The sequence below is a fragment of the Chanodichthys erythropterus genome, chromosome 5, assembly GCF_024489055.1.
Source record: "Chanodichthys erythropterus isolate Z2021 chromosome 5, ASM2448905v1, whole genome shotgun sequence".
Classification (NCBI taxonomy): domain Eukaryota; kingdom Metazoa; phylum Chordata; class Actinopteri; order Cypriniformes; family Xenocyprididae; genus Chanodichthys; species Chanodichthys erythropterus.
This window is the reverse complement of record NC_090225.1, coordinates 4,196,694-4,220,000: the sequence shown is the minus strand read 5'-3', so window position 1 is coordinate 4,220,000 and position 23,307 is coordinate 4,196,694. Positions and strand designations below refer to the sequence as shown.

General features: G+C 35.5%; 1 protein-coding gene across 2 annotated transcripts in view; it reads left to right on the top strand.

Annotated features, from left to right (window-relative positions):
- inpp5a (inositol polyphosphate-5-phosphatase A) overlaps positions 1 to 23,307 on the top strand; it is a 175,473-nt gene that overhangs the window by 149,477 nt on the left and 2,689 nt on the right. For both annotated transcript variants that reach the window (XM_067385695.1, XM_067385696.1), the window contains 5 exons: positions 1,604 to 1,699; positions 2,531 to 2,605; positions 8,472 to 8,545; positions 19,660 to 19,771; positions 22,189 to 22,257. In XM_067385695.1, the coding sequence (XP_067241796.1) occupies positions 1,604 to 1,699; positions 2,531 to 2,605; positions 8,472 to 8,545; positions 19,660 to 19,771; positions 22,189 to 22,257 (426 nt within the window). The remainder of the gene's footprint in view (positions 1 to 1,603; positions 1,700 to 2,530; positions 2,606 to 8,471; positions 8,546 to 19,659; positions 19,772 to 22,188; positions 22,258 to 23,307) is intronic.

Sequence of the window (23,307 nt, the reverse complement as noted above, 5' to 3'; positions counted from 1 at the left end):
GTCACTGAACACGTGCTCGATCAGTCAGACTATGACCGAAACGCACACTCTGACTTTGATTGATTACAGTATTGATGCTATTGGAAACGGAAGTGTTGATTTGTAAATGGTTTTTGGCTTCTGTTGTGGAGCCATAACATGTTTAGTGTTGATTTAATACATGTACAAACAGTATGCCAGAAGAATTGTGGTATTACCGTGTTTTTTTAACAGTTTGAGTACAATGTAAACACCTGATTAAGGTAATCAATCGGTGGTACAAATTAAATTGTTATATGTATATACATTTATATAAACAGTAATTTATTCCTATGATCAGAGCTGAATTTTCAGCATCATTACTCCAGTCTTCAGTGTCACATGATCCTTCAAAAATCATTCTAATATGCTGATTTGCTACTTAAGAAACATTTCTGATTATTATCAATGTTAAAAACAGTTGTGCTGCTTCAGATTTATGATACAGATGTACCATACCATCACTGCACCATAGTAACTTACCACAGTATGTTATGTAAGAGTAGACAGAGATCTGATTTTATACATTTGAATATTATATGAATATATATTTACATAATATAAAAAATAAATATAAGAATATTCATATATATCTACTTTTTTAACCACAATCATGCTAATAAAGTACTTTAAAATTGCAATTTGAAATTGAAATACAAGCATAACTTGATTGGAATTTGTCAATGGAGTCAGCCTTTGGTCTAATATTTGTCTCTCTGAACTGTATAATTGATTTCTCTTTCTGTGCACAAAAAAATGTGTGTGTTTATGAAGTTTTATAAATACTCATAATACATTCAGGTCATCTGCATCACTAAATAAACCCTCTGCTTCATGTCGGTGATGCTGCATTTGTGAGTTTTCAATCTGAGCAGAAGCGTTTGGTGCAATGTATTTCTTTCTACATTTTGGTCATTATGTAGTTCTTGGGAAAAATCAAAAGCGAATGTAAGATTTGCTGCGGTGTGACTCCTGATGGGGCCGCTCTCTGTGTCTTTTGAGGTGTTTTTCTGGGGCTATTCATTACAAAATCAGCTTAATGAGAGCAAAGCGCATTAGCGCGGGGGTCCGAGAGCCCAAATGACTGAAAGATGGAGCGATTTGTTGGCTCTTTAGAGAGCGGCTTAAGCGCGGAGGGGCTGTTTGTTCTGATCCGCCGCGCTTCTCTTCTCCAGCCGCCTGGTTTGTGACATTTCCCTCCAAAGGGTTTTTTCCTGCCGGTTTTATTGGCTTGACCTGATTAGCTAATCTGTGCTTTGAATTTCAATCGGTTCTCGGGCTCGACTGTGTGCGCTGGGAACTGCCACATCAAGGATTACCTCATTCAACTGTCCTCAAACACAGATGGCCGAATGTTTAACTAATTGTTAAAAGAGTCGACAAAAGGGAATTTAACCGTGCACACAGTCTTTAAGGTCAATACATACATAGAAAGAAAGAAAGAAAGAGAAAGAGAGATGCTCCTTTTTCTTGTTTTGCTCTTCTGTCACTCCTCAGACGTGTCATTTTCAGGTGTTGTTGTTGTTTATGGATATGTTAGCAGATATTGTGATATTAAATAGCTGATGTCTCTTCTTCTCCTCAGAGTCTTTGCTCGACGGCCACCATGCAGACGGTGAGAGCCGCCGACACCAATGAAGTCGACAAACTCATCTTCAGAGAGTCAGACAATGACCGCAAGGTGAAGCCTTTCACAAATCTCTGTGTGTTTTAGTGACTGAAACTCTCTATACTGTAATGAAACACCTTGAGTGATCAGAACCATCTGTTTAAGATGGATAGATGGATGGGTGGATGGATGGATAGATGGATAGATGGATAGATAGATAGATAGATAGATAGATAGATAGATAGATAGATAGATAGATAGATAGATAGATAGATAGATAGATAGATAGATAGATAGATAGATAGATAGATAGATAGATAGATAGATAGATAGATAGATAGATAGATAGATAGATTAAAAAAAGTCTCTTCTGCTCTCCAAGGCTGCATTTATTTGATCAAACATACAGTAAAAAATTGTGAAATATTATTCCAATTAAAAGTAGCTGTTTTCTATGTGAATATATAGTAAACAGTAATTTATTCCTGTGATCAAAACTGAATTTTCAGCATCATTACTCCAGTTTTCATTGTCACATGATCCTTCAGAAATCATTCTAATATGCTGATTTGCTGCTTAAGAAACATTTCTGATTATTATCAATGTTGAAAACAGTTGTGCTGCTTCAGATTTATGTGGAAACGGTCATATATTTTATTTTCCAGCATTTTTGATGAATTGAAAGTTCAAAAGAACAGCATTTATTTAAAATAGAATCATTTGTAACATTATAAATGTCTTTATACTGTCACTTTTGATCAATTTTATGTGTCCATGATGAATAAAAATATTAATTCTTTAAGTCTTGAACTTACACTATTGAATAACAGTGGCATACAGTTAAATTCTAATATTAGAACATGTTCAAAACTATACTGAATCTCTGTATCTCTGTCTCTGTAGGTTGTCCTACAGCTGGAAAAGAAGTTATTTAACTACATTAACCAGGACGTTTTCCGGGAAAACAATGGAACGCTGGTAAGAGGCTTGATTTGAGCTCTTGATGTCATTTGGCTTTATTTTTTAGATGCTTCATAACCACATGAATGTTTGACTTCTGTCTTCCTGAATGAGACACTTTGAGAGAGCAGCTGCAGAGCTTAAGACGATTAGGTGAACACTGGATGTCTTTGTAGATACAGATGTTATGATCTTCCCCTCATCGAGAGGTCTGACCTCAAACATCCTCCTATGAACCGCTTATAAAGAGGATTCCATTTACATTCAGCATTTTAATTGTTCAGTTATTTAAAAAAAAAAAAAAAAATGTTGATGTCCAATCAAACTCAAACCCTATCATACACTGGGTGCAATGTGATGACATGCGCAACAGTTTTTTTTGCTAGTTATCATTTTCACGTCCAGTGCCACGTTGTTTAAATAACAAATGCACTCGTGCCCATCTGTTCACCCATGGGCATGCTGGTCTGAAAATGAGGTGTGTTCAAATGCATTGTTGGCGTGTTGCTATTTTGAGGCAACTGAAAAAGACTGCGCCACTGACCAAAAAAAACCTGCTCTAAACTCAGTATTTAACCTGGTCTGGTGCAGTATTTATTAATTTTTGTTTGTTATATAAAGGGCGCACATGTAATATGTGCCTATAGGCGGGTGCACAACAAGCATACACTCTGCTTCTTACACACACAGGGACGCGCAGCAGCACACAAACATGCCAAGCGCAACAGGCTTTTAAAGGGAATGGGAGATGACACTCTGATTGGTTTATTGCACATTACACACAACACACCCATGATTCATTAAGAGACTAGGTACAATCATTTTGGACCATGCATCTTGGGCGCCGACCATCTTTTTTGAACTAGCAAAAGTGGACTCGGCCCTGAGTGCACCTGCGCCATGTGCTTTAGACCATGCACACAGATTGTTAAAACAGGGCCCTAAAACTACTGATATATTGTCACTAGTTAAGTCACTAGCCGAATTAAACAAATGCCTGTATGGACAATTGACATCCTGGAAAAACTCACACGTTTGATCCACTTAAAAACATTTTATATGGTCACATTGGGGCCATTCACACTGAACATGTTTTTGCATATATATATATATTATTTTTTTTGTAACAGTAATACTCTAATGCAACAACCTTTGAACTTTCAGTGTGGCTTAAGTGTCCAAATAAGTTATTGGGTTGTTGTATTATTAATTTATGGGGAATCTGGGTTTATCGAGTAAAACAAACATGCACTAACCAGTCATAATGACCATTGCATCATGTCAGCGTTAAAAGCAATGCACTCATGTTAAAATGTTAAAAAATTTGTTTCTTTGAGTTAAAAAAAAAAAAATTATTATTATTTTATTTGTGTGTGTGTGTGTGTGTGTGTGTGTGTGTGTGTGTGTGTGTGTGTGTGTGTGTGTGTGTGTGTGTGTGTGTGTGTGTGTGTGTGTGTGTGTGTGTGTGTGTGTGTGTGTGTGTGTGTGTGTGATGGATGCTCTGATGGCACATGAGAGATAATCTGATGGTCATGGTCTACTTAAACACACCATCTTATGATCCCTGGAAAACAAACTACCTCTCCAGAACGACGAATGTCCCTCCGCGCTCCTCGACTCCCAGCATCCTTCATCAACCACTAGAGTTGTACCGGCTTGACAGAAATTTAATTCGAGGCAGCTCTCGAAAATAATTATTGTATTTTGAAAGGAGTAATCATTGGTCAGGACATGATTGAATACGTCCATGCCTATTGACTTTTGCGATGATTAATAGGTTTGTTTAGTCGATAGAGCCATCGAAATTGTATAATTAATTATCCGGGTGGCTGTCAGGCGGTGAGGATGGAGCGCTCTGATGAGGATTTGGGAAGATTAAATTTTCTGGTGGGCCGTTGCGTCGAGGGGCTGTGTGTGTGTGTGTCTGTGTGTGTGTGCGCTGAATGAAGGAAGCCCACTAACTCTCATTGATTTTGCTTCAGTGTCTCTTTATTGAAACTTTATCAGGTGGATCTGAGCGCATGGAGAGGGAATCCGGAACGAGTGATGAACTTTTCTGTCTCTCCTCCTCATGCGTACACCCCGCTACATCGCTCAAACGGCAGTTTTTAAGAGTCCGAATAAATAAATAAATAACAGGAGGCTCTCATCCGTCTCGCACCATATTTCACCTGTCATTCCCGCGGAAGCTGTAACGCGGCAGCATCGCTAATCAAACCAACACTGTGTGCATTGAGAATCTGCCCGTCTCAACTAGAGATGATCGAATCGGCCAGTTTCAGTGCTTTTATCAGCCTGATTAGGCAAGGCAATTTTATTTGTATAGGACATTTCATACACAAGGGTAATTCAAAGTGCTTTACATAAAGAAGAAGAATAAAAATAAAACATAAGGAATAGAAATAACAGTAAAAACAGAGAATTTTGCTATCTGGATGGATGAGCTAGGAAGTCTTAGGGTGATATTGTGAACAAATCACATCTGTGCTCATTATTTTCAACTCAAACAGGTTTCAGAAATGGTAAACAGCATATTCTGTACATTATTATACTGTAGTTTGACATCTGACATTTGACATTTGAAATGTAAAATTCTAGATTAATTCAAATCATGTTGTTTATATAGTGATTTAAAAAAAAACATACATATACTTTACATTTTACTGAATATGAATTGTCTTTATTCAATGACAGTTAATATTAATAATAAAATTGATCAGTGTTTTAATGCTGGTTTTTCTTTCTTTTTAAAAACAGTATCATAGTGATTATTTGGCTTTTGAACATTGATGAGGTATAAAGTTGATCATGTGTTTGCGAAGGATGACGTGTGTGTGTGTGTGTGTGTGTGTTTGCGCTCATGTCTGCTGGTATATACTCAAAATAATGTTTGTCATAAATACTGTGAAAATATGGCTGCTGCAATGAAAGTAAAGTGTGTGGTGTAAAACTCAAATTAAATGACCTCTCACCTGGCTCTTATTGATGGTCTTTAATGGCATCAGCTGTTGTCAGGGCTCTTATTTGACGATACATAAATCAGTGCACAATTATGGCAGGGAACGCCGCTCGGCCCAAACTGGACGTTCCACATCGAGGCTCTTGCAGCGTCTCTGTCTTCGGTCCATCAGCGAGGCGTGATTTAGGATGCTGTGTGTTTATTGGGCTGAGATGGTGATTTCAAGCCAGACGCTTGGAGGAGTTTGTTTTTTTATTTATTTGTGTCGTTCGGCTCTGAGCTCAGGGATGTTGGTCTCCTTCACAAACGCACACTGTCAAGGTCATTGGCGCTGACGGATCGTGAGCTCTATATACGGTGGAATGAGACGGGTTTTACTGCTGACCCACCAGAGCAGCAAATCATTCGGCTTAATTGACCCGCATGAAATGTAGTGTGAAATTTCAGCGTGCAGGTCTCTAGCGGCTAAATGAATTACTAAGAGTTCACAACAACACATGCACAGCAACACATTCACATCAACATATGCACATTATCACATGCATAATATCAACGCATTTACGTCAACACATGCACAACATTCACATCATCACATTCACAACAACACCACATGCACATCATCACGTGCACATCATAAGCACATCAACACATGCGCAACAACATTACAAGCACATACCCACAAACACATCATCACATGCACATCACATGCACATCATCACATGTACATCACATGCACATCATCACATGTACAACAGCAACATATTTACATCAGCACATTCACATCATCATCACATGCACATCATCACATGTACAACAACATTACAAGCACATCATCACATGCACATTCACAACAACAATATGCACATCACATTCAGAACATCACATGCACATCAACACATTCATACGTGTTGTAGTAGTATAAATACTTTGACTTACTCTTTTTAAACTGCTGTAGAATATAAATTTAAGCATATTTGCCTGCAAAGGTGATTACTGTATAAAGAATTATATGTATAAAATCATTACCATGATTTATAAATATTTTTAAACAATTTAATATATCCTCTAATATATCATATTATATTATATATATATATATATATAACAGTCTATACGCCTATAACAGCATCCATATATAAGCTCCTTCAGTATTATCAGCAGCTATTGCATTCTCAGGAGCTAATTACCCTCCTCCATCCCCAGCTCCTCCTCTCTTCAGTCAGGATTGGCCTTATGATTCCCCTGAATCAAACTAATTCTTGAAATATGTCTACAGGTTAAATTATTGACAATTATATCTGATATTGGTTCTGTTCTGTTTACCCTAGTGGGGTTACTGCTGCTCTCCCTGCTCTTATCCATGCTAGGCTGCATGGATGCACAGGGAGTTCTTGCCCAGAACAGAACCACCGCCAACACAAACTCTATGCAATTATCAGTCATATTTGATGATAGTGGTCCTGACAGAAATGTAAATTCTGTCATAATTTTTCTTTGTTTACCTGTATAAATTTCTTTCTGCTGAACAACACGCAAAAAAAGATATTTTAAAGAAGTTGGGAACCAAATAACATTGGACTCCACTGACTTTCACTGTATACACTAAATAAAGATCTTCTTTTGTGTTCCACACTCATGGTGAACGGTCAGTTTAATAGAATTAATAATAAATCTTGTATATCGAATGCATTTTAAATTATGAAATATCTTAAAATAAAATATACCTTGCTCCATAGCTGTTGTAAATGCATGTGTGTTATAAAATGTGTGGGTGTAAAATATTTATATGTGACACTGGAAGTATAAGTTGTGTGTTTGTGTGTGTAAAGTGATGAATGTTGTTCATATGCCCTCCTGAACTGCAGGCACTGCTGAACACCTCACTGCACGCTCAAATAATGACACACACACACACACACATTTTGACAAGCATGTCAAAGGTGTTTTAAAGCGAATTATAATTACTTCTGACTAACTAAACTGTATAAATCAGTTTTTATCTTTGAGAATGTGAGCAAAAGGAAGTTGTTGTTTTTTTGTCACATTAAATTCTTCTGGAGGCAGTTTTATGCACAAAGTCACCAGAATATAAGGCCAGATTAATCAGATGGTGTTTTCAATCCATTAATGAAGCACTAATAAACTCTCATTGATGTGTGCAGTGTTTGTGTTTGTGTGACTGTTAGTTAGTGCTGATAGTTGTCTGTCACATACACACACACACACACACACACACACACACACACACACACACACACACACACACACACACACACACACACACACACACACACACACACACACACACACACACACACACACACACACACACACACACACACACACACACACACAGTGAAGGTGTCATGTACACCTGTTGATTATTCTTCTCATAATTAATGTGTACACACCCAGGCTAATTATTCTGCAGTGTTTGATTAATGACTTTAGAGTCTCAGTGTCTCAGACAGAGAGGACAGCTGGGAAATGATTGATGAACACACACGGCGCACGACACGGAAGCTGTCATACGTGTACATGCAACACACACACACACACACACACACACACACACACACACACACACACACGCACACGCGCGCGCGGTCTTGCTTTGCTTCACAACAGTTTTTCTTATAGAGATGCACTTGTGTAGCTTAATTGAATTGTTTTATATATGCAAATGACCACTGTTGTGATTGGCCTTGTGTGTGTGTGTGTGTGTGTGTGTGTGTGTGTGTTCATCAGGACAGAAAGTTGCTGAATACTGAATCTGTGTTGATATGTAAATGTGGGCGGGCATATGTTAATGAGTTCATGGTTTAGATGTCAATTTAAAAGATGAAAACTCTGCTCTCTATCTTGTATAAATTATATATTATACATGCATTTACTGTATTTCTCTTTTTGTCTGTTTGTCTTCAGCTTTTAGAGTTTGACAAAGAGCTGGCTGTGTTTAAGGACCGTCTGCATGAGCTGGACATCTCGTTTCCTCCGAGGTATGAGCACTTACAGTATGACTGAAGCACAGTCAGCACACATTTAGCATACGCATGATGAACAAAGTTTGACCGGACCAGAACCATCAAGTTTTGAGATCGTGTTGATGTCCACTTTCATGAGCCACATGCACTCAGATTTTGTTTGTGTAAATGGTGGTTATTATGAGTGTATATTATAATAATAATAATAATAATGATAGTGATTATGTATAAAGTTTTTTGATATATTAATGTATAAAGTTTATAATATTATTAATAATAGAATTTATTATTTTAATTTATCATGATTATAAATATATAAAATGTATACATTAGAATATTGACAAATATAATAATTTATAATGTAAATAATAATTTAATATTTTTAATTTATAACATTTATAATGTATATGTTATAAATTAATTAATATTTTATTTGTAGAGTTTAATACACTAATAATAATAATAATTTATAAAGTTGACAAATATATTGATTTATGAAGCTGATATTTTATCATATATTTTATAATATAATTTTAAATAATAATAATAATAATATTTTAGAATATCAATGAATATAATAATTTATAAAGTTAATATTATTAATATTATTTTAATTTATAACATTTAGAATTTATTTTATTTGTAGAGTTTAATACACTAATAATAATAATAATTTATAAAGTTGACAAATATATTGATTTATGAAGCTGATATTTTATCATACATTTTATAATAATATAAATTTAAATAATAATGATATTTTAGAATATCAATGAATATAATAATCTATAAAGTTAATATTATTAATATTATTTTAATTTATAACATTTATAATGTATTTTATTTGTAGAGTAATACATTCATAATAATAATAATCATTTATAAAGTTGATAAATATATTGATTTATGAAGTTGATGATACTAATAATATTTATTATTTTAATTTATAACATTTAGAAATGTATTTTATTTATAAAGTTTATAATAGTGAAGATGATGATATCAATAATATTATACTTATTTTAATTTTATTAATATAGTTTATAAATATATTGTGTATAAAGTTTTTAATAACTATTGTATTCTCAATAATAATAATAATAATAATAATAATATTAAATTATTAGTGATATTTTTATATATCATTACACATAATAATAATATTTAATAATACTGTATATGAAATGTATAAAGTATTTAATAATAATGATTGTATTTTAATAATAATAATAATTATTATTATTATTATTACATTACAAATTATATTATTATGTTGTTAATAATAATTATCATTACATTGATAGTAATAATTCATTAATTACAAACCTGAACCTCTTTGTCAGGTCTTATTCAGCTCGGTTTAAGTAGTGCTGTTTTGTCTCAATTCATACTCATATTCATGTTTTTTACTCATATTGTAATGCTGACAGAAATGCTCCTGATCTGTAAACCACATGCAAGACAATATAATCACATTGTCACTTTATCTGTGATGGTATCAGCCTTCAGATCCGTGTAGAGTCACAGACGTCTGCTCCCCCAGAGACAGTTTGACCCTTCTCTCCTGCCTTAATATTCTAAAGCCATAGTGGATCATCCTCAAACAAATGAATTTACAATTAGCCCTTTCAGAGCGCCGGGCGTGCGACGCGAAGCACAGCGCGCTCTTATGTTTAGCGCGGACGAACTAATGATGCTCGACCTTTGGCGTCAGCGCTGACTCGATCAGAGCAGATAATGAAGCGCTGTAATCAAACAATAATTACTTGATGAAGTGCCGCTGCGACTGTGAGGAGAGCGCGTGTTCATTTACATGGCTTTACATAAGGGACAGGTGGATTTATGGAGGGTTCACAGTGTTTGCATTTGTCTTGGCCATACGATGAGACTGTGGAACGGACGTCACAGGAAGTCCACGCGCTCTTCAAAATCTAAAGCCGCTAATGAGTGCATTAAACTTGATTGGATGCATGCTGTATCTGTTTCAGGACGCATTATAATGAATAGAGATGAGTGAACTTACACACGCGCACGCTGTCAGATACGCCTCTTGAGTAATCAAGAAACAGCGATTGTTCTTTGTCACACAGAAACACGCCTCGCCATCTGTGCGCTTATATAAGAGGCCGTCGAGGTCACACACACACACACACACACACAGTTCATTCTTCATATTGAGTGCAGGATCTCACTCACATTAGCTGCTGCATCTTCATCACTGATCTGTTCTTGTGCTGATATCATTACACAGGCCGCAGAATATCACAACCTTTAAGTTCAGTGATTTATCAATCACATTTAGAGCGGCATGTGTGTTTGTATGCATGCACGCCCTTATAAAAGATTGCCATGGTATCAGACACTAATGCATTTACATTTACATTCATACATTTGGCAGACGCTTTCATTCTAAGTGACTTGCATTGCATTCAAGATATACATGGGATCAGTTACTGTTTCAGCACTCGGATAAATACTAGTGATCATTTTTTCAGTGAAACACCATTTAGCTTCAAACCAAAACCAAAAGTTTATTTAATAAGCAATTAAATCATCAAATTGATTTAATAATAAACACTAAAATAACATATAAACATTTATATTGCATATAAGGCAACTTTTTAATGATATAATTGTTTCTGCTCCAATTCGTTGTTGAAATATAAACATTTAAACGCCAGCTGTCATAACTTGATTTCATGACAGATTCATTGATTCGTAAATTAAATCATGAAAACAACAAGTTAAATAAAAATTGAATATGAAATGATTCATTTGTGCTATAACTAGTAGTAAAGACGCTTGAATTTCATGATAAAATTGACATAATTGTTCAGTTTTGTCAATTTATTGTTGTTGAAAACAGTCGTATTTTTGGGGAAACTGTGATACATTTTATTTTTCATGATTCTTTGATGAATAGAAAGTTCAAAAGAACAGTATTTATTTGAAATAGAATCTTTTGTAACAATATAAATGTTTTTAATGTCACTTTTGATCACTTTAATGCATCTGTGATGAATATAAGTATTAATTTCTTAAAAAAAAAAACTTTTAAAATGATAATACCAAAATACCCTACAACACTGTGCATCACTAATAAATACCACTGTACTAAATGATTCCCATGTTTATTTACCATGCAACATGTCCAGAAAAGCATGGTAGTTGAGTTGGTCTGGGGTGTTTTGGCGCTTCAGAGCAGGACGACACATGTTTTAACCTCTAGTCGCTGATGCTCCGTGTGTTTGAGAATGTGCAACATGTTGTAAAAGCACATGAAAGGCGCTGTGGAGCCGTGTGTTTGAGTGCGACCCTTCACACGTCCAATGCTCACACAGGGATGTGTGGAATTTGATCGTCTCCCGCCAACTTCTGGAGCTGGAGTCGTGCCGACTGCGACAATCAACCCAGAAACACACTGAAAATCATAAACACATCACTAACAAAAACTCTAGTAGCCTGGTTATTTGTACTATGGTAGTGTAGTGCTCTGCAGTCATGGGCAAACATCGGGAATTGTAAAACTGACATGGAAAATCATAGAAATGAATACAAGTTTAAAGGGGACATATCATGATGTGCATCATATGTCCATCTACCAACCCAGAAAACGTGAAAAAGGACAAACCATTAACTTTGTTTTGGTAAGCCTTTCTCTGCAAGCATGTGAAAAAACGATCCGCTCCAATTTTCCCCAAGTGTCGTAGGAAGGGGATTATAACATCACCGCCCCTTAATCTGCATGTTTCCACCCACTGCACCATTTTTTTCCACAAGCGTCAACGATGTACCAGTTTTAATGCCATGGGAAAAATTTGAGCAAAGCATGCTAACTGTTCTGTCGTTGGCTGCACAGACGACACTGAACTCTTTTTAGGCCATGTTGGGCTGCTTTAGAGAAGAGGAAGAGTTGTTGTAGTAGAGTGTTGTTGTCATGCCGTCATTTTACGCCGGACTGCTTCACAAATTCAATGCTGGATTTGCACAAAAGATGAACATGACGGCACATGCTAGAGGATGAGTTGAATCAACTCCACTAGCAACTCCATAAATTTATCCACTAACCATTCAGAAACGTCCAGTTTCATTCTAAAAGTTGTAACTTCTTCCTGAGTCTCTCAATCAGTGTCGACTCCGGTTTGAACAATGTAAGGCTGAACACCGTTACTGACAATCCTCATTTTGGCTGCGTGAGATTCTCCAGCTTTGTTGTTGTTGAGCTGTTAAAGCTCCGCCCTCTTCTGGAAAGGGGGCGGGAGCAGCAGCTCATTTGCATTTAAAGGGACACATACAGAAATTGTATGTTTTTGCTCACACCCAAATAGGGGCAAATTTGACAAGCTATAATAAATAATTTGTGGGGTATTTTGAGCTGAAATTTCACAGACACATTCTGGAGACTTATATTACATCTTGTGAAAAGGGGCATTATAGGTCCCCTTTAATAATATGGATGAGTATTAAATGTTTGTAGTTATTCTTACTGTGTAATCTTTATAACAAGATTTGTATATAATTATTTCTTATCCAGTAATTTATAAATGGCTGGAAAAGTCATAGAAAATTGTACTTTGAAGGTACATTATGAAAATAAAAATCAAATGGTATTTGAATATGGTAGTCATTCAGTACACTTCCATTTAAATGTTTGGGGTCGGTAAGATTTTTTAAATGTTTTTGAATGAAGTCTCTTCTGCTCACCAAAGGCTGCATTTATTTGATCAAAAATACAGTAAAAAACTGTGAAGTATTATTACCATTTAAAACAGCTGTTTTCTATGTGAATATATAGTAAAATATAATTTATTCCTGTGATCAAAGCTGAATTTTCAGCATCATTACTCCAGTCTTCAGTGTCACATGATCCTTCAGAAATCATTCTAATACGTTGATTTTCTGCACAGGAAGCATTTCTGAATATTATCAATGTTGAAAACAATTCAGATTTTTGTGGAAACCATGATACATTTCATTTTTCATGATTCTTTGATGAATAGAATGTTCAAAAGAACAGCATTTATTTGAAATAGAATCTTTTGTAACATTATAACACTCTCAGAACTCATTAATGTACATTATTATATTCTACCAGACTGAATGAACATATGGCAGGAACGTCTGTACATTTGGAACTGAATGTTCTCGTTCAGACGGAGATGTTTCCCTCATTGATGTACAGTGATTGATTTAATGGCAGTGCATTAGCTCCACTGCTGTATGATTTTATTGTAAGACTTTCTGTGTAAAATCAATGCAGAAATTGAGTAGTGCAGTCGGCCTGTGGGAATTCCCAGGATGATGAGAGAGTGCAGGAAGATCATGCTATTTGTTTCACTAACCGGGTTACTGGGAAGAGAAGTGATCGGCGGTGACCTGCTCCATCGCTCCTCTGATGGCTAGAAATATGTCCGGCCGGAGCAGCGTGGCTCCGGGTCCGTGTGTGAGTGTTTGTGGAGTCTAGACGGGTGAGATTGCGGGTCGTGAGGTGAGTGTGTGAAGGGTCGGAGGTGATGTACAGTTATTCTTCACCGTTTGGTGAGGATGTGGAGACCCGCGAGTCTCTCGAACACAGCGGCTAAAGCTCAAAGCTGAAAACACTAAACCAAAGAACTTTTGGTATCATTTTACCATGGTACTTTTTGGAATGGATTTTTGTTTACTCCACTCAGATGAAACTAGTGTACTTTATAAATGATTAATTTCCTTCTTTTTTTGTGTAAACAGCTCATTTTTATTAATTTCCGTGACAGCGCTGTGTCTTGTATGACATTATTATACAGACGTTAGTTCCGGTCCGCAAAACTGATTGAACACGAGCGCTGATATTTTCTCTCTGATTGTTCTGCCTCGGCCTTCCTTTGGAAGTGTTTACTGCAGAAATGCACAATATAGCTGCCATATTGTGTCTGAAATGTCATTTACTCAGATTTCTCACATTTATAAAAAATAAAATAATTAAAGTTAAATATTGTCTATATAAAAGATATTATAAAACATTTATAATATAATATTATATTAAAATGTTATGAAATTCCTATAGTAAATATACTTTTTGAATTATTAATAATAATAATAATAATAATAGTAGTAGTAGTAGTATCTCATCAGCTAGATATTGATCTTTGTCTTATTGGACACATTTGTATAACTCTTTAGAAATATGTGTAAAAAAAAAAAATGCTAATTTTATATTAAAATTCAAATCTATTCCAAATATTTTTACTTGACATTTAAATGCCAGTGCATACAGAAATTTATAAGAAAAATGTAATTTTTACATTTAAATTTATTCCAAATATTATTACGTGATATATAAATGCCAGTGCATCCTGAAAATGTTAGTTTCATATTAAAATTTAAATATTTTCCAAATATTGTACACTGATATTTAAATGCCAATGCATACAGAAACTTTTAAGAATTTTTTTTTAATATTGATATGTAAAACTATTCCAAATATTGTTACTTGATATAATGCATCCAGAAATAAAAAAATGTCATTTTATATTAAAATGTAAATATTTTCCAAATATTGTTACCTGATATTTAAATGTCAATGCATCCAGAAATTTCTAACAAACATGTCATTTTTATATTAAAATTTAAATATATTCCAAATATTATTACCTGATATTTAAATGCCAATGCATCCTGAAATTTCTAACAAACAAAATGTAATTTTAATATTAAAATTTAAATGTATTCCAAATACTGTTACCTGATATTTAAATGCCAATGCATCCTGAAAAAAAAAGAAAAAAAAGTACATTAAAACACATTGTACTGCTTTGGATACTTTTAGAAATATTTTCAAAATACTATAATGTATCTGAAATATAATAAACATTTAAACCTGCTCCAATTATTCAATTGTCCATTGTTACTTGACATTTAAATACCAATGCATACAGAAATATGTCTAATGTTATTAAATTCTCATGCAGTATTATGCAGAATGTAACTGTTCTTGTATTTTAAAGGTGCACTGTAAGCATCTCTCATGCGATGTTCATTTTGCAGATTCACTATGAATAATTGTGACCGTCTTCATGTCAGGAATCCGTACGACGTCACCCGTGTGAGGTGAAGAAGGCCTTGTGTTTCTGATGCGTTCATACTGATGAATAAAAACACTCATTGACAGTGAAGTGACATTGTTAAGACTCTGAATGTGAGGCCGTTTAGCACTGAAGTGACATCTTTCATTAAGACACTTAATAAACACATGCATCTGTGTTTATTGTGTTTCTGAGAGGGAGTGTGTGTGTGTGTGTGTGTGTGTGTGTGTGTGTGTGTGTCATCGTTTCAGCAGGTTGAATGATGAACATTGTGGCTTTTCATGGTTAAAACAAGGATTTTTACCAGACAAACTCATCATTGTGAGAAAACCACAAGTGGAAAAGTTGCTGTGTGAGTCACGATCTCATTTAGTGTGCACTGTAATCTAATGTAAAGACAATCTTAAATCATAAAGAGATTTGATTATAGTTCATCATTTGAGGAAATTGCCTTTTTCCTCTTGCCTAACACACACACACACACACACCTCTCTGTAACTCTACATTTGATTGACAGCTCCAGTTCTGTCCAATCCCATGATTCTGTGCTGTAATAGTCATGTGACCTCTGCCCTGTCATTAATAGCGTATCTCTTATCGGTGTTTCCCGTCCCTTCAGTCTCTTTGTGTTCACAGTTTATACGGCCCTCATTAAACCAGGCGTCTCAATGAATCAGTGTTTGGCTTGTCACTTATTTGTCATTGTGCAGAACAAGATAACTGGCCACAGTGGCGCTCGGACAGGGTCACGTGACCGAGACAAGCACTTAAAGGGACAGTTCACCCGAAAATGATCATTCTGTCATCATTTACCTGCCCTCATATCGTTCAAACCTGTTTGACTGACTGACTTCATTCATCAGTGTAAAACTTGAACTATTAAAAATCATTTTTGTTTAATTAAAATAAAGATTAAATAAAATAAAAAGTTGGATTTATGTGTATGTCCTTTACTGTTTGACACAAGAAACTCATACAGGTTTAAAACAGCATGAGGGCGAGTGAATCAATGATGATCCTTTAACATCTGAATCAAACCTCTTTTTAACTTTGTTAACGGCTAATATTAGTAGAATGGTTAAACTAGTGTGAGAATCTCATTGAGTCGCTCACTCACTGTAACACACACAGGTGGGCAATTGTTGAGTTTATCAGTGTGGCCCCATTAATTAGTGTAATTAGTCTTGGCACGAGTGTGATAGTGTCTGACGGTCTCCGGTTCACACACCCAGCGGCAGCGTTTACTCTGCCAGATACGTTTGTGCGCGGCTAATCGACAGCATTAATCACCTGCCCTGCGGCTCCACAACGCTGTTTGCTGTTGCATTAGAGTGTGTGTGTGTGTGTGTGTGTGTGTGTGTGTGTGTGTGTGTGTGTGTGTGTGTATGCGTGTGAGTCTGTGTGATTGTGTTTGTGTGTTCGAGAGTGTGTGTGTGTGTGTGTGAGTGAGTGTGTGTGTGAGTGAGTGTGTGAGAGCGTTCGTATGTGTGTGAGCGTGTGTGAGCTTGTGTTTGTGTGTGTGTGTGTGTGTGTACACTACCGTTCAAAAGTTTGGGCTAAATAAGATTTAAAAAACAAAAAAGTAAAAATTAATAGTTATATTCATCAAGGATTCATTAAACTGATCAAAAGTGACAGTAAAGACATTTATATTGTTACAAAAGATTCTATTTCGAATAAATTCTGTTCTTTTGAACTTTATATTCATCAAATAATCCTGAAAAATAAAATACATGACGGTTTCCACAAAAATCTGAAGCAGCACAACTGTTTTCAACATTGATAATAATCAGAAATGTTTCTTGAGCAGCAAATCATCATATTAGAATGATTTCTGAAGGATCATGTGACACTGAAGACTGCAGTAATGATGCTGAAAATTCAGCTTTGATCACAGGAATAAATTACAGTTTACTATATATTCACAAAGAAAACAGCTGTTTTACATTATAATAATATCTCTGGTTTTTAGTGTATTTTTGATGAAATAACTGCAGCCTGTGAGTGTTTGTCCTGATGATACAGACACCTCCTCCTGCTGTCAAGCATCACGGATCAGTTTCAAAGATCTTCCCGGTCCAGATCTGCTTAATCCAACTGAAGAAGCACATGTAAAACTTCCTGTAGGGTTTGTGTGGGCCACCCTGAAGAAAGCTGGTGTCTTTGAAGAGCCTCTCCCGCCCCTTAATTCCCACACTCTGCATCTCTATCCCTCATTATCCAGCTCTCCACTCTCTCTATCCTCTGCTATCATTCACTCACTCTGTCTTTCATCCTCAGAATCATCTCTCCAGCGGCTCTTTAGCATACCAAAACTGCCCTTCATTTCCACATGCTTAAAGTGCCATCAATGCTAATTGCGCTCAGGCGTTCTGCAAAGCCCCCTCGCCGGGTCTTGTTTGGCCACTCGGTCGGAGGCCTGTGTGTTAGCCGGATGTGGGCTAACTAGCACCCCTCCCTCTTTAACCCCCACTAACCACCTCGGTTAGACCCTTGACCCTTCGGTCGTCATGGTGACGGTCAGTTTTGCGCAGAAGCGGCTGATGCTGATGGTGTTGTTGACCACTGCGGTGTTTGACTAGCTGATTCCACTAAATGAGCGGATCGTCCGTCTCGGCAACCGTGTGATGAGCTGCTTTCATGGCCAATTGACCAAAGCGAGTGCCTGTGTGTGTCCTAGCAGCCGCTCTCTCAGCACCGTGTGTGTTTGCTTCATGAACACATGCACTTCTCTGCCCAGATTCAAAACATTCATGTCTTATTTCACCTCAGTGTTAAACGAGATAAAAAATAAATTGCATTTTGCATAAAGTTGAGTCTAAAATTTTTTGCATTATTCTCGTGACACACATTTTCTACCCAGCTATCATTAATGTAATGCAAAACCATCTCATAATGAGAAGAAAATGTTATTTAAATAATATATTATTCATTATTTAAAGCACATTTTAAAACAATTGAAAGTATACATCACAGTAGTTTTTCTTGTACTGATTTTAATTTGCAAAAAAAATCACAGTATTTTTCCAAAAAAATTTCATATTTTGAAGAAAATAATATAATATTTATATATTAAATTATATTATTTAAAGTACATTTTACAACAGAATTGAACATTTACAACTCAGTTCTTGCGGGAAAAAATCTAATATTTTGAAGAAAAATATATAAAATGTATATATTATTGTTTAAATATTATATTATTTAAAGCACAATAAAAACATAATGGAAAATATACATCACAATATTTTTGTTGCACTGAATTTATTTGATGCTATAAACTGTTATTTAAAGTACATTTTAAAATAAAATTGAAACTTATGTCACAGTTTGTTTGTTTGTTTTTGCCAAAAAAATCACATAATGTGAAGAAAATAATTTATTATTCAAATAATATATTTCAATTATATTTTTAAAGTACATTCAAAAACTGTTGAAAGTATACATCACCACAGTTTTTGTTGTACTGAATTTATGCAATAATTTATTATTTCAATTATATTATTTGAAGTACATTTAAAAAACACATGAAAGTACACATTTTCATAAACTGAATTTATTGTATGCTGTAAAAAAACAAATAAATGTGTCATTACTGCATTGTAGTAATGAGAATTTAAAGGGAAATGCATTTAATTGCAATGAAAACAATGTATTTAAAATGAAAAAAATGCGCTTTTAATTAAAAAAAAATGATGTGCAGCATGAACTAGGGATGTTTTTGCAAGATGATTAGGACACACATTTCAGTCATTCATGCTCTGAAGGGTCTGATTTTGATCTCATGTAGGAACTCCATCATGAACATCATAACACTGTTATCTGGACGGCTTGATCTGATGTCCATTGTGTCTGTATCATGTACCATCTGCTCCCTGTGAGCCGTCAGACGGTGCGCACGGCACATCTTGAACTTGTTTCTGATTGGTCCCGGGTTTTAAAAGGCTTTTGGCTATTGCTCTGCCCAATTTGCACTGCATAAATTCAGTCATTATAGACACAGAATGACACCGATCACAATCGAGTACTGCACAATATATAAGTGAACAATGTGTCTGTTTCCTGCAGTTATCCGTACAGTGAGGACTCCAGTCAGGGAAAGCAGTACATGAACACTCGATGTCCCGCCTGGTGCGACCGAATCCTCATGTCCGCCTCGGCCAAAGACCTGCTCATAAAGGTGAGACAATCATGAATGTTAACAACTGAATCCCTTGGGACAGATTTAAAAGCTTAATTTCGTGTCTGTCATATTTACCTTGAACTTTTGACACACAAAAGGTGATTGTATTATAAAAACGCAACGTTTCAGAACTCAAAGCATCCTTGTGAGTCCAAAAACAGCTTTTACCTAAACTAACCTGCCAAAATGACTTCCTCACCTTGATCTGCATCAAATGTGTCTGGACAAGATGATTTTCAGTTTTGTTTGTTTGTTTTTTTTTACACTTGTTGGTTAATGAACTAGTCCGTGAGCGCTGACTGTTGCATTTATGAGCTCAACACATTAAAATGAACGTGTTTGATGGAGTGCATGTAAATATAATACTGTAATCCACATGTTCCTTGATTCACAGCAACTGTGAATCATAATCACGCAGTTCCACATAAGTTATGCTTATTTCATATGCAAATATCACAAGTCTTAAAGGAGACAAGCCCCTTATGCAAAGTGTTTAAATCAAAGGGAAAAAATCAGGGTGGAAAATGGACTTTAATCTAAACTAAAATCTTACTAGCATTAAAATTGCACCTCAGGAAACATTATCGCACAACCACTTATATAATCATATAGATGTTTTTGTGCTTCATAAACGTTCATCTGCTCCATTCTCCATGATAAACCCAATGTGTCAAGCCAAGATTCAATATCTTTATATTTTAATCTGTACTTTAGTACAGTGAATTTCTTATTTTGTCCATTCCTCTCAAGAAAGACGGGGTAGAAGGGCATAAGAAACAATAAAATGCAAAGAAAATAATACACAATACAATAAGTGGCATGCACATATGCACAGTATGAATATTAAGGAACAGCTAGAAGCTAAAGTTCGTAAACAAACTTAAATGTTGGCTTGAGAAAGCCTAAATGGGCAGTCAAAAGAGCCAAAGTACATGTCTGTTCCAAAACATAAATAAATAAATATTTTCTTGTATGTAGGGCTGTAAAACAAACAATTATTTTGATGACTGATTGTTTATCAAATCTTTTATTGATTAATCTATTGATTATTATTTGGCTCCCTTTTTTATCTACTGTGCACTAACATTTAAATTAATCATTTAATTATTGTATACATACATGTTTTTACATTGTACTTTTATTTAAAAAATACCTGATGCAATAAGCAATAAGAACAATAAAAAGTAGTGTGACTAGTAGTGATAAATGATTTCTGACGCTGTTCAGATCTTTATTTTGAGGTTTGAGAAGTGTTTGCTTCTGAGGACAAAAAGAGGAGAAGCCATCAGTGCAATAACTTGATTCTTATTTATTTAGATTTGAAGACAACTGCTTTACTCAGAGGTTTAAACACTTCATATTTTGTAATATTGATTTGACTGCACTGATACTATCGAAAGAGAACAAAACTTGAACTGAATTGAGTTGCTTTACAGCAGAATTTGAATTAGTGTCGTATTTGAAGTTTATCACTGTGAAGCTGCTTTAAAACAGTCTGTATTGTATAAAGCTGACTTGACACTAGTAACAGTATTGATGCTTGACTTCAACAGCACTAATGACGTGACGTCTTTCAGGTCAAGCATTAATGAAGGTGCCGCTGACCCCTCAGATACACCGACTCTCACTTCAGCGCTGTTTGTTTTCTTAATAGTCGTCAAGTAGCTCAGACAAACTGTGAGCGCGAGCGTTTGCGATGGGCCCCGGCCGGCGCTCTGTCTAACACAGATTGTTTAGACACGGGCCTGTAAACAGCCTCATCTATCATGACGCGCTCTGTTAGCTCTACGTCATGTTATTTTCTGCTTGCCGAGCCCTAACACGGCAAAGGTCCGGCGGCGGCGCGGCCGCGGTAATGAATACCCAGTCAAGCGGAGGCAGAGGAGCGGCCCCGGCCCCAGCCGTAATTTGTTTATCTGTCTAAAGATTACGCAGGCCGAAAATCCACAATTTTATGCTGCCTTTGTAAATTATCAAGCCCACGTTTGATGAATGAATCACGGCTTTGGGAGGCACAGGACGCCACAAACACACACACACATGCTCGGGAGTTTCAGGTTGTGTGTGTTTTTGTGACCGGTGTGTTATTGAAGTTCATTCACATTTGAGTTTCTCTTCCGCATTCGTGTGAGTTTGTGATGCGAGGACTGCTGTTTTCAAAGACTGTTTAGTTCAGCTCAGAAAACTCAATCTGTGTGCGTGTGTTTTAAAGTGCACTACATCACATTTCTGTCTCGGTCGATTCAGAGCATTATTTTCAATTTGGATGAATATGATTAATGCTTTTGCTGCTTTTCAAGCTCCTGACGTTTTTGCACTTTGATTTATTGGCACTAAAGTCTAACAATGTAATAGTATTTTGCATGGATTCGTTTTGTGTCTTTAATTGTGTTTTGTGTGTGTGTGTTTTGCAGCCAGAGAACGAGGAGAAATCAATAATGTATGACAACATCGGACCCAACGTGTGTATGGGGGACCACAAGGTACAACTAACCAACCTCTCTAACTAGTTTGTGTGTGTGTGTGTGTGTGTGTGTGTGTGTGTGTGTGTGTGTGTGTGTGTGTGTGTGTGTGTGTGTGTGTGTGTGTGTGTGTGTGTGTGTGTGTGTGTGTGTGTGTGTGTGTGTGTGTGTGTGTTTAGATGATCTGATTAGATCTGACCTAGAATGATTGATAAACATGAACTGTTCTTTTAAAGGTTTTAAGGGTTTGTGTTAGTCATTATAAGCGTTTTAGTGATTAAAGAGTTCTGTAGTCATTATTTACTGTCAGTGCTTTCATATAAAAGCTTAATATTCTTAAGTTATTTCAACTGTACTGAACTAGAACAGCTTGTTTAGATCTGAATCAGTCACACCTCACATTCAGGAAAATGATTTCACAGTAAAGTACAATTTAGACAGTGTCTCTGTCTTTATTTCACATTAAAACTGCTGAGAGTTTAAAATGTTCCATTTTCACATTGTAGCAAGATTGAATTTTCTGAATCAACACACACTTCTGTTCCTCCTGTGATGGTGCCATAGATATAAGACAGGAAAGACCAATCATAAACCAGTATGCAAATAGATTCTTAAAGAATACCAATCGGAATTCAGTATGCAAATGATTCCAGCCCTGTTAGTTGAAGGCTGAACATTCTAAATGTGAATGTGTGTAACATATCCAGTGTGACTGGGAGATTTTCACACTGAAAAACAAAAATACTGTAGATTTAAGTTATCTACAACACTTTTGATTAGTGTTTATACATAGTGATTTAAGCTGAATTATAAAGAATAAAAAATTAAGTTTTTTTAAGATGTCTTCAGTTAAATATTCCTACTTTTTTTATTTTTTATTTTATGATTTTTATTTTACCATTTATACCATTTCAAACTGTTATTTTAGAGTTTAAATATTAAATATTATTATTTAAATATTCCTAAATAATTCTTTATTTTTATTGTATTACTACTATTTTTTGTTTTATTTCTAAATGTGTGTGTGTGTGTGTGTAACTAGACAGACACACACCTGCCAAAATCACATTC